Source organism: Anabrus simplex, chromosome 5 (assembly GCF_040414725.1).
Source record: "Anabrus simplex isolate iqAnaSimp1 chromosome 5, ASM4041472v1, whole genome shotgun sequence".
Taxonomy (NCBI): domain Eukaryota; kingdom Metazoa; phylum Arthropoda; class Insecta; order Orthoptera; family Tettigoniidae; genus Anabrus; species Anabrus simplex.
In genome coordinates, this window is record NC_090269.1 from 394033461 (window position 1) to 394046902 (window position 13442).

General features: G+C 40.7%; 2 protein-coding genes across 2 annotated transcripts in view; both read right to left on the reverse strand.

Annotated features, from left to right (window-relative positions):
• The window catches only part of LOC136874992 (uncharacterized), a 47560-nt gene extending 45976 nt beyond the window's left edge, over positions 1-1584 (reverse strand). Inside the window, exon 1 of the mRNA XM_067148702.2 lies at positions 1451-1584. Coding sequence (XP_067004803.2) covers positions 1451-1459 — 9 coding nt within the window. The 5' untranslated portion in view covers positions 1460-1584. The remainder of the gene's footprint in view (positions 1-1450) is intronic.
• A 7680-nt stretch (positions 1585-9264) lies between these two features.
• Positions 9265-13442, reverse strand: part of LOC136874993 (uncharacterized) — a 30798-nt gene continuing 26620 nt past the window's right edge. The window contains exon 3 of the mRNA XM_067148703.2: positions 9265-9809. Coding sequence (XP_067004804.2) covers positions 9583-9809 — 227 coding nt within the window. The 3' untranslated portion in view covers positions 9265-9582. The remainder of the gene's footprint in view (positions 9810-13442) is intronic.

Below are 13442 nucleotides of genomic sequence, written 5' to 3' on the forward strand. Positions count from 1 at the left end.
GAAACCGCTAGAGCTCAAGTTGAAATTTTAAAGGAAATTGCCGAACAAACTGGTTTGCAGATATCGTTTGAGAAAACAGAAATAATGACTAACATCAAAGAGTCTCCACCAAACTCCATACAAAATACGGGGACATCACCCGAGTAGACAAATTCAAATACCTGGGTGAGATCATCATGAAAAATGGACTGGACATAGAAGCACTTCAGGAGCGAGTACGCAAACTGGAAATAGACTACCAAACATCCCGCACAATCTACAACAAAAATGCCTTTCCCAAAACACCAAGATACGTCACTATGAAACAGTTCTGAAGCCAGTAGTTCTATATGCAGCCGAAACCCTGTCTCTAAATGCCAACAAAGGACTCCTTGAAGAACTGAAGAAAAGAGAACGCAAAATTGTGAGAGGAATCTTGGGATCAAAGTACAGAAATGGAATCCATCAAAAGAGACCCAACAAGGAAGTCTACAGAAAAATAGAGAAAATTACCGACACAATCAGGACAATCAGAAAAAGACGGGCACGATTTTACGGCCATCTGAAAAGAATGGACGAAAGAAAATTAACTAAAGAAATATTTCACTTTTTTGATTCAAACCCCAAAACCACAATTCCCTGGTTTAGAAATACCAAAGAAGACCTGCAAATGCTACATATCTCAGATGAAGACGCCCTTAACAGAGATCTCTTCCGCAAGATAATATTGACGAACGGGCTAAACCGAGACGAGCAACCGAAGAGAAGACACGGTGCCCCTTGGACAGAGGAGCGTAAGCAGGCCCACTCTCAAAGAATGAGGGAAATTTGGGCTCTAAAGAAGGCCAAGTTCAGTGTCAAATGCAACAGGACTTAACGTGGTCCTTGATGGCCCCAGCGAATTATATATAATAATAATAATAATAATAATAATAATAATAATAATAATAATAATAATAATAATAATTTCTTTACGGCGCGAGTAGAGTGATTTAACCTTGATATTCTAGTCACAGGTATTTGAATGTCGTTTTACCATGATTTTTCATCTTTAAATTGCACTGCAATGACCAAAATACTAACTGTGCACCGGGAAACACAACATGAGCACTAATGAAAAATTACGAATAGCGATGTATGAATGCAAGTCTAAAAATTACAATTGACATGAATTAATGATATATTGCCAGTGATCATAGAACATTACATTTGAAGTCAGAGAACCTGTTGCTCTCAGGTACCCAACCAATAACGAAAATTCAAAAGGCTTTCCGAAGGGATTGAACAGTAAAGGAGAGGTTCAAAACCGGCTCTCAGGAGCGAAATCTCCTAATTACGCATCATTGGTAAACGTTTTATTTTTTAAAATTTTCATATTTTTTAAACGTTCACCGGGGGATGTACGGCTCCTATTCTATGAGAAGTCGGAACATTGTCTGAGACTTAAAATAAGGAAATCAAAGGACCTTACCTGATTCATATCAATATTACTTTGTGCTCGCGGGTACGTGCATTTTATAGTTTCTGTGCTGACAGCACCAGTGCAGAGCAGACCCAACAGGAATAACTGAACCTAGCCGTACACAGACATAATGAGCGACTGACTCCAGTTACCAGCATTCTCGTCTTTAAATGGCCTTGTTTGTAATACAGAGGGATTTTCGTAGGTCATCAGATTAAATCAAGGTCAATGTTGCTCTGACACACATTCTCAGAATTACACGATACTTATAGCAATATCATATGCTTTTCGTGGAGATTCGCATCGTCCCTTACTTTTTGGCACAAAATTCCTGTGATTTGGGATTTTTTTCCTTGGAATTTTGTAATTTTATCCCTTCGACATATAATGATTTCCCTTAGAAAAGGCCAGTAAATAGTACCGGCGATTAGGGAGAACATAACATTTTTATTCAATTTTAGCCGGGTGAAACTGAGAATTATTCTAACGAGAAATTTTAGCAAGCTCTGTCGCCTGTTTCTTTGTTGGCGAAAATAAAGAAATGTTATTCGTTGCAGCTGGCTGATTTCTATAGCGACACAGCAAGTAGAGGACACTTTGCATGTGCTGTAAGAAGGGATTTTGTTTTTCCACGGTCATGGACACTGATGTATGATTCACCCGCTTGCTGCGCACATTTGTCAATCTGGCTGAAAATTGGACCTTTAGTGATATCTCCTTTACTAATCCTCCTAACCACATAAGAAGAAAGGTTTTAGAAATTGATGTCTATTAAGGCTTGTAGGTTTCCATTAAGGTAGGTTATGTTCATTTCTTCCGAGGGTGAGATCACTCTCTCGATCTTACTATAAACCCCCAGTCCATTCAGGGATCCATAAATAATAATGGACCGGGCGAGTTGGCCGTGCAGTCAGGGGCGCGCGGCTGTGCGCTTGCATCCGGGAGATACTGGGTGAACTTGCATAAACATACGAGAATAACAGAGCTTAAAAATGTTACCACGATTCCCGCGAACTCCTGTAAATAGGAAAACGTGTTCTTTCAGAGACCGTTAGATAGCTCTATAATACCAGAACACGGCACAGTCGTCATACGAGGGTTGAAAGTACGAGATATTTACATATCGAGTGGAGATCGACATCGGAGCGCAAGTTTAATATTACACTCGACATAGGAGTGCAAAAGTTTGGATAGATAGTGGTTAGAGTCAATGATTCAATTTTTAACTTTAATATTCATAATTTCTTTTTTATTGTTCTTGGAAATAGCCACATGTCTACTCGAAATTCTCCCAAGTGAATATCTGGGGATCTCCAGGTACCTTTCTTGTGTGGAAGCGCCCGGAAATGTGTTAACATTAATTTGAGATCAAAATTTGGAAAAGTCCATTAAACTTTCTTCATTTTTACCATTCCTATTGAGCGTTGGGATAGTTCTACAATGATCCTGAATTTCTTTTCTGTAGGAATTTGTGCATTCAAATATCACAAAATAATTTTTGTGTTATGTTTTGGTCTTGTGGCTGTTGTTTCTCCTAGCCATTCCTAGATGTTTTCCACCATTTGTGGATCTTTTCGATTGTAGTTATTGGTGGGAGCGTGCGCATTAATGTATATATATATAATAAGAGTTTTGTCTGTACATTACTCTGAGTTTAAAAAGAATGATATTTTTATGCCGGTCGTGTCCACAGTAATAAGCAGATGCATTATTTTCTTTTCCGTAATTTCTGTCTGCCTGTCTGCCTGTCTGTCTGTAAGTATGTATGCGCATCACAACAAAACGGCTGAGGATAATTGAATGAAAATCGGTATGTGATGTCAAGAAATAAATCGCCACAACCTGAGCTATAAATCATTTTATTCACTCTGAATGAAATGGTAGTTTAGGGGAAAGGGTAAAATTGAATTCTCAAAAATTTATGTTATTATTGATCCTATCGATAAATACTACATAACGAAATTTTATAAAGAATTAAATTTCCGATCATGTATGTCTTAAACATTTTTACCGTACAGGCTGTGATAACAGAGATATTCATAAATTCGTATTTTTGATCATAAGTATATTTGATCATAAGTCCATATCAACGCCGAGCCACGAGAAAATGGGCAAAGAGAGTTGAATGAAATTTGGTATATAGAGTCGGGGAATAAGAAACTACAGTCTAGGATAAAAATAATTTTATTCACCCTGGATAAAATGGGAGTTCAGGGAAAGGCGCCTAAAAATTTAATTTTCAAATACCTATGTTATTTGCCCCATCGAAAATACTACATAATAAAAGTTGTAGGGAATACACTTTCCGATCATTTATGTATTATTCAGTTTTACCGTACCCACCATAATAAGAGTGGTATTTCAGAGTCGGAAGAAAATTAAATGTGAAGGCCTACAGTACCGAAAACTCAAAAACATTATCAAAAATCACACTACATTGACCAATGTTTGTTGTGATATTCTTTGTCTCTATTGCTGCCACTCATCTCCGATAGATGGGATTACTGTTGCGTACCGAACATAACAGCCTGTCTGAATATTGCCCGGTCTAGAAAGCCAAGAATAACGGCCGAGAGGAGCCGTCGTGCTGACCACACGATACCTCGTAGTCTGCAGGCTTTCGGGCTGAGCAGCGGTCGCTTTGCAGGCCATGGTCCTTCGGGGCTGTTGTGCTATGGGGGTTATTGGTCTGAATATTGGCGGGAAATACCTGGAGGGTAGATATTCATTAGCATGCCATTACTAAGGTTCATAAATTTTCTGATACCGCTATGACGTAAAACACTGGTTCATCATAGTATTGCAGCTATTCGATCCCTCCTCTGGTTCGCTGATTGGAATGATCAGTGTACACACTTAACGGACTTTTGGCAGTGCCTCATTGAAGACCTGGTGTAGAAATGCAATTTCGGACTATTCCATATTATAGTAGCACAGTTCACTAAATAACTCAAAATTCAACCCTGAATAGAGCCGGTTTTTTTTAAGAAAAACTTCTTCCACTTCAGTTTTGTTAAGTTTTACATTCATTTTGTTCCATATTAGCAGCTAAGAGGGGTCTCTCCTCTGGCTTGGATGACAAACTTACCTCCAAGACAGATAGTTTCCCCCATCCCCCGCCAGTGCAGTGAATTGAGATTTTCCGACTCATCGGGTACTCCTATTAAACAGGTAAGTAAAAGGTCATAGATTTTGCCCTGAGAATATACACTATGCTCTCTTCCCCCCCCCCCCCCCACCCTCCCGACGAAATGAATGAGTTTTCGCGGCTCACGGCTGTCTGCGGCCTGATCATTCCAGCTTTGGAACTTTGGACTGTTAGATCGGCAGCGTAGTACTGTTAGTTAAAAGTGAGAAAAGTGTGGTTATTCATCAGATCGAGCATTTCATATGATAGCATTGTTTTAATCACGGCATTCCTACTGGCGTCATTGTAATGACCTATGTTGAATTCAGTTGGGAAAATCACTGAGACAGGGTTTCTGAGGATGTAAAAATGCAGGTGGAGAGTGAGTGTCTGGCATTATAATGAAAACTCTCCAACTTGATTGTGGCTGATAGTAGGCAATAGGGCCTACCATTACGATGAAAATTCCCTAGCCCAGTCTTCACATAAGAAAGGACGTTTGAATACTTCCCCCTCGCGTTTCTAGGGTAAGTTAAGAGCTATTTAATTTAATGCAATCTTACTCACACCGTGTTCACTACTTAACCTAGAATTATGTATAAAATATAGTATTCCGTAGCAAAGTACGGGTATATCAGCTAGTCAATGTATAAAGTTTGTTTCCTGATTTAATGGATAATGTTGAAATTCTTTCAGAAGGTGAAGAAAAGTTACGTATTGAGTTAAAAATAATTCTTCTTGCAGCGAATCCAGTACCGAATTACCCTTCTTATAAAGGGAGTTTGCCGGCTTGCCTTTGTAAATTCTATAATTTCTTGAGTCAAAATGATTTTCATCCTTGTATCTAGATTCCTGAAGTGCTAAAATTATGATGTTTATGTTATCTAACTTGTCTGTTAATTGCTTTAACTTCCCAGTTTTCCGAAGTGTGTTGATGATTAGACTACCAATGAAAGTCTTACATTTTGGGCGAAGAGATTCGGGAAGCTTCAATACATACCCGCATGATGTTCTTGGTCCCCCAGAATCCGATGACGGATAAAAACTAGTATGTCTTCCAATGCCTGGGGTGGGTGCATCGTTAAATAGGTTGAAGGTATATGGGAGATTGATTGTGATCAACCTCTATGATACAACCAAGATATTGAGCCTTAGAGATTGCATCGAAATGGTCTCTGGGTGTCCTTTTACGACAATGAGTCAACTCTCCACCTTTCCCCGAGCTTGTGACCGGAAACGGCAACTACTTAGCTACTCAATCTACCCAATAGGTATTGTAGGCGGAGACATTATTATTATTATTATTATTATTATTATTATTATTATTATTATTATTATTATTATTATTATTATTATTATTATTATTATTATTATTATTATTATTGTACCCACTCAAAGCCTGAGTCCCAACCAGCATTTACCTCCGGGGGTGTTAGGGTCCGAATCTATCGCAAATAAGAAACCATAAAATTATTTATGAACATATAAAATCTCCATTTAAATATATGGGCGCCATCTAATCAGTACTACAGGGTTGAACGGGACACTCTGATTATTAACTTTAAGGCTCATCATGAAAACATACAAAAATATATTAAATCAGATCAAAGGGAAAAAAATAGGAGCCTCCGTCCTAGGAATGGGGGAGGATATTTTAAACGTTCACCAAGGGTTTACTATTCTACAAGAACAAGAACCTGGAACTGTTTCCTTGCAAATGCTAAAGGAGCATTTTATTAAAATTTAATTGAACACACACAAAATTCGTTGACCCCTTATTTGCCGATAATTTGGCAAATCATTCCTGAAATTTCACATATTAACATTTTACACTGTACACCACCCATCCACTTGGGTGGTTGAACCGTTGATTTCTGAGGGTTGCAGTTCGACTCTCGAGACAACACAATGATCATTCATGGTCATGGACCAATTACCTGTTGGTCAGGTGGGCGCGATCACATGAATTACATCATCGCCTCCACCTTTATGGAGACGAGACAAACCCGGGGTAATACGAAACCCGCCCCGGGTTCCTAACCAAGATATGCTATCGCTAACTGAAGGAAACGACAAAGGGACTCTAACCTAATGTAGGGATTTGCCATCATATTAAACATCACAAATTTAACTTATTATTTACAACAACTGGATATTATTATAGGGGCTGCCTGGCCGAGGCGCTAAAGGCGTGCTCGGTTCGCCCGAAAGGACGTGGGTTCGAATCCCGGTCAGGAAGTCGTAAAATTTAAGAAACGAGATTTCCACTTCCGGGGGTGCATATGGCCCTGAGGTTCCCTCAGCCTAAACCAAAAATGAGTACCATGTTAATTCCTGGGGGCAAAGGCGGCCGGGCGTAGAGCTAACCACTGTACGCCATCATGTGCCGAGGTTAATAATGGTGGAAGCGTTTACCTTCCACTCCTCCAAGGGCCTTCATGGCCTGTACGGAGTTGACTTTGCTTTTGACGTTGGAAGGTCCACCAGATGTTTGTTTGTGTGTCACGGAATCCATTTCAGGAACCTACGTTGAATAGGGAGTGTTTGTTCAAAGTGTAATATTTATCTCGGTATTATTTTCCATCGAGACTGGGTGATTGAGAGTTGCTTGTGTGCGCCATGCTTTCCTTGGTGATGCTAGGGAAAATATGACAAGTTCTCATTCTTTGATTTGTGTATATTTTTTCATTTAAGTGATTTTTTAATTGTGTGTGGCTCCGATCCACAGGTGATTTGTATTAAAGTAGATACTCATTGTCGAGGTGTATATATTGGTAGGATGTTTTACCACTCTGCGTATATTTTATGTAGATTAGTTATATTCACCCGAAGCGCATTAAAACACGTTTTACTCTTAAGGTGAGGGCCCCCCGCTGCAATATAAAGTGTGCAGGAAATGGGAGATACTCATCTGAAGTGGAAATAATTAACAAACCAGCCAGGAGATGCAGCGTACATGCAGGTCGCAGTGTTGAAGTGCAAATGTTCTGGAAATCTCTTGCTAAATATTAAGCATAAACTTGTCAGCATACATTTGATTCATTGTAATATTATATTCTGATTCTCAAGATGAACTCTATAACCATTGAGAATGATCTGAGTCGTGCATTTTTTGTAACATTTGATGGCTTTTTTGCTGTACCTTACGTTTTTCTTGTTTATTTTAATAAACGCGTTTTCCTCAAAACTGACGTCATGCTCGACTTGTATAATTTGTAGCTGTTAGTTAACCTGCTGAATGGTATGGATGAAGTCTTGGGTAAGGAGTACAAGATGAAAATAGATAAGTCCAAAACAAAAGTAATGGAGTGCAGTCGAACGAAGGCAGGTGATGCAGGAAATATTAGATTAGGAAATGAAGTCTTAAAGGAAGTAGATGAATATTGTTACTTGGGTAGTAAAATAACTAACTATGGCAGAAGTAAGGAGGACATAAAATGCAGACTAGCACAAGCAAGGAAGAGCTTTCTTAAGAAAAGAAATTTGCTCACTTCAAACATTCATATCGGAATTAGAAAGATGTTTTTTGAAGACTTTCGTGTGGAGCGTGGCATTGTATGGAAGTGAAACATGGACAATAACTGACTCAGAAAGAAAGAGAATAGAAGCTTTTGAAATGTGGTGTTACAGGAGAATGCTGAAGGTGAGATGGATAGATCGAATCACGAATGAAGAGATACTGAATCGAATTGGTGAGAGGAGATCGATTTGGCTAAATTTGACGAGAAGAAGAGATAGAATGATAGGACATATCTTAAGACACCCAGGACTTGTTCATTTGGTTTTTGAAGGAAGTGTAGGGAGTAAGAACGGTAGGGGTAGACCAAGATATGAATATGACAAGCAGATTAGAGCAGATGTAGGATGCAATAGTTACGTAGAAATGAAAAGGTTAGCACAGAATAGGGTGGCATGGAGAGCTGCATCAAACCAGTCTATGGACTGATGACTCAAACAACAACAACAGTTAACCTCGTCTTGTCCATATTAGAGATATGTTCCCCGTTAAATCCAGGGCGTAATTTTAAGTTATTTTCATAGTTTGAATGGTACGGACTGAGCACGCCTGACAGTGACTGACTAGTCTGGGGCCGCAAAAGGGGACACCACACGCTTTCGTGAACTTCATATTATTCTTATTCTCATTATTATTAAACATTACAATCTTACAACTTACAATGAAATAATGGTGGAGTTGACAACTTCAGTGAACTTAGAGAAAGGAATGAGGTTGGTAGACGATAACTAATGCCGTGGCGTAGAATTTTGTTTATATTATTGACTTAGTAATAGTCAATGCTTACATAGTGTACAAAGCAAACGGACGAGAGAACGCTTACTTTCCGCCTGAGTCTTGAAAGGCAACTTTTTGCTGTGTTTACGCCACGTAAAGGGAAAAACGTCCTGCAAATTTACTGAGTAATAAGAAACAAGTACCAGAGGATATGCGAATGCAACTCACAGACGCTGTCGTTCATGGTCAACTAAAGTGCATAACAAGAGAACAAGATATGTTTGCACTACCTGTGATGAACCATAGCTGAGTGTAAAATTCATCACAGGTAATGCAAACATATCTTTGTGGATCCATGATTTAGGATTTTTCATGTAAAGTAAGACAGATATCTCCTAGCAAAGTTTTCATTGTCTCAATAGAATCCCACTTTACCGTCTTTTCTTTTTTTTAACAGAATGTATTTGACCCTTACTCAATCTGTGAACTATTTGAGTTTTATACAATTACCACTTTATTTTGAATAACGTAAGTTATTACATGGGTGTGATACAAAATGGGCCAATGGAAGAATACTTACCACCATATTATTGCGGTAACAAATATAAAAATGTGTGTTTACAAATATTACAATTTGGTTACCAGAAACTAAAACAAAATCTGTTTTACTGTACCGAAAATTGGCCTGTGAAAGGGTTAATTTCATATCTGTACATTTTTGGAAGGAAAGAGAATGCTTTATATCAACTGCGATATTTTGGCTTCTTGGAGCACTGTACATCAGGTGGACGAACAGGTAGCCTCAGACTCCCACACGAATTCAGTATCCCCTGACAGTCCTGCCTGCTCCAAGGCGATACGCAATTCATCTTCCTTTTCCGAGCTGATGGGTATCTGTTTACTTAGCAGTGATACGCTAGGTTTCGCTTGATGTGGCACACAAGAGGCTATCCCCATGGCAGTACCATCTTCTGACATGTAGATCACTTGCACTGTGCTGTTTCCACCTGAAACACCACAGGAAGCAGAACTGATGAAAAGTGCAGAGTATGAGGATCATTCTCACACAGGCTAATATAATGATTTTATTTCATCTGAAATAGTACTCTACAAAGACTATTTGATGTACACTGACTGACAGAGCAAATGCAACACCAAGAAGGAGTGGTCAGAACTTTATGCCAATTGCAGAGTAGACTGACGTCACTGAGGTATGTTCATGATGTGAAATGCGCCGCTGTGCTGCGCACGTAGCGAACGATAAATGGGACACGGCGTTGGCGAATGGCCCACTTCCTACCGTGATTTCTCAGCCGACAGTCATTGTAGAACGTGTTGTCGTGTGCCACAGGACACGTGTATAGCTAAGAATGCCAGGCCGCCGTCAACGGAGGCATTTCCAGCAGACAGATGACTTTACGAGGGGTATGGTGATCGGGCTGAGAAGGGCAGGTTGGTCGCTTCGTCAAATCGCAGCCGATACCCATAGGGATGTGTCCACGGTGCAGCGCCTGTGGCGAAGATGGTTGGCGCAGGGACGTGTGGCACGTGCGAGGGGTCCAGGCGCAGCCCGAGTGACGTCAGCACGCGAGGATCGGCGCATCCGCCGCCAAGCGGTGGCAGCCCCGCACGCCACGTCAACCGCCATTCTTCAGCATGTGCAAGACACCCTGGCTGTTCCAATATCGACCAGAACAATTTCCCGTCGATTGGTTGAAGGAGGCCTGCACTCCCGGCGTCCGCTCAGAAGACTACCATTGACTCCACAGCATAGACGTGCACGCCTGGCATGGTGCCGGGCTAGAGCGACTTGGATGAGGGAATGGCTGAACGTCGTGTTCTCCGATGAGTCACGCTTCTGTTCTGTCAGTGATAGTCACCGCAGACGAGTGTGGCGTCGGCGTGGAGAAAGGTCAAATCCGGCAGTAACTGTGGAGCGCCCTGCCGCTAGACAACGCGGCATCATGGTTTGGGACGCTATTGCGTATGATTCCACGTCACCTCTAGTGCGTATTCAAGGCACGTTAAATGCCCACCGCTACGTGCAGCATGTGCTGCGGCCGGTGGCACTCCCGTACCTTCAGGGGCTGCCCAATGCTCTGTTTTAGCAGGATAATGCCCGCCCACACACTGCTCGCATTTCCCAGCAGGCTCTACGAGGTGTACAGATGCTCCCGTGGCCAGCGTACTCTCCGGATCTCTCACCAATCGAACACGTGTGGGATCTCATTGGACGCCGTTTGCAAACTCTGCCCCAGCCTCGTACGGACGACCAATTGTGGCAAATGGTTGACAGAGAATGGAGAACCATCCCTCAGGACACCATCCGCACTCTTATTGACTCTGTACCTCGACGTGTTTCTGCGTGCATCGCCGTTCGCGGTGGTCCTACATCCTACTGAGTCGATGCCGTGCGCATTGTGTAACCTGCATATCGGTTTGAAATAAACATCAATTATTCGTCCGTGCCGTCTCTGTTTTTTCCCCAACTTTCATCCCTTTCGAACCACTCTTTCTTGGTGTTGCATTTGCTCTGTCAGTCAGTGTATATGGAAGGCGTTACCAATGTCATGTCTCCAAAGTTCAATGAAGAAGGTGGTTCATTGAGCTGGCTGTAAATGTACACAAGTGTCTAAATATTCTACACTATCAGAAGAAGAAACAATTGCCGGCGGGGAAAACGTTCGCAAAAAGCATGATGTTTATTTTATCTTAATTTATCAATCAATCAGCTGTCGCCCAGGTGGCAGATTCCCAATCAGTTGTTTACCTATCGCTTTCTTGAAGTTTTTCAAGAAAGTTAAAATGTTTCGAACGTTCCCATTGACAAATGACACCAATCGCTTACGCCTTGTCCTATAAATGAGTATTTGCCTTACTCGTCTTCTTGAATTCCAATTTCACCTTTATATTATGATCCTTCCTACTTTTAAAATCTCCGCTCAAGCTTTTTCGTCTACTAATGTCATTCTACACCATTTATCTACCGGCAGCTCGAAACATATCACATAGTCAAGCATCTCGTCTCCTTACTCCCAAGTCTTCCCAGGCAAAATTTTCAAAATTTTCGGAATATCAAGCGAAAATTTCACGAGGGAAATTTGAAGAAGTGAAATACTACATTTACAAACAAATATTTGTAGTATGAAATGAAATTGAACAAGGAAAGAAGATGGTCCACTCCCGTTCTTCCTTGTGACAACTGCCATTCGGGTGGTTACATCCATGGCTTGAAAATTTTAGAAAATCTATGTTGACAAAATTAAATTAAATTACAGGAAACCTTACATTAAAAATAAGTAGACACGTCGCAGTCCTAACTGTTACATGCCGGAGCGGATCTCTGTTGTCTTCCTGTCGCCACAATCATGTATGTACACATGCTCTGGATTAAAAAGTGCCTACCTCAGAAGCTACCCAAGCTCGCCCACTGCATAAGTGACGTGGACACTCACGTGGTGATACACCAGTTGGGAAAGTCTCTGCAGGCCGGCAACGTCCTTTTTAATATAGAGCTGGGCTATGATTGATTGATTTGAATTTAAAAACTTCGAACTACCAGTGAATATACGGGAATGCCCACACCTAACCAATACACGTCCTCACTAAAGAGAATTTATTTCAATTTTCTAGGTGCTACCCCAACTCAAACCAGTGACATCTATTGGCATACTTCAGAATTACATGGTAATGTAAAGTTGAGTTGTGACGACAACACTTCACTATATTTAGATAGTTGAAGTGTTGCCTAACACTGGGGAGAAGCCTTAATGATGCTATTATTATTATTATTATTATTATTATTATTATTATTATTATTATTATTATTATTATTATTATTATTATTATTATTATTCAAAGTATGAAACATTTTAGTAGGGTTCTATTAAGGTAACTCCGTGATCCTGATATTTAGCGGTAACACCTTGAGTGTAAACAGAAGCAAAGCGCTGCCTCGACAAGTGTGGTAGAGCTGTCCTTGAAAACAGCCAATCAGCTTCCTGCTACACCTCGCCCTCTCTTGCATTTTACTCAAGGGATTTCAACAGTGTCCGCCATTCTCGCGGCTTCACACATCTGTCTGAATTGCAAGGTAAGAATAATCTGCTCTAGAAATTTTGTAACCTAGGTAATCTAGTCTATGAAGCTCATTAGAAACGGTTTAAATATGACTCTAAAAATGATTGTCTTTGTATTTCTCCGAACAATGTATGTAAGTCTATCCGTTAGTCCAGTTTCCCTACGCGGGGTCGAGAATAAGGTGAGACGAAGTTACATTACTTGTTTTGACGGTCGGATAACCTTCCTGTCCCCAGTTTTTTTTTTTTTTTTTTTTTTTTTTTTGCTAGTTGCTTTACGTCGCACCGACACAGATAGGTCTTATGGCGACGATGGTACAGGAAAGGGCTAGGAATGGGAAGGAAGCGGCCATGGCCTTAATTAAGGTGCAGCCCCTGCATTTGCCTGGTGTGAAAATGGGAAACCACGACAAACCATTTTCAGGGCTGCCGACACTGGGGTTCGAACCTACTATCTCCCGAATACTGGTTACTGGCCGCACGTAAGCGACTGCAGCTATCGAGCTCGGTATCGCCAGTTTTAGTTGAGGAGCTAATAGAGTAGAAATTAATGATGGTAGA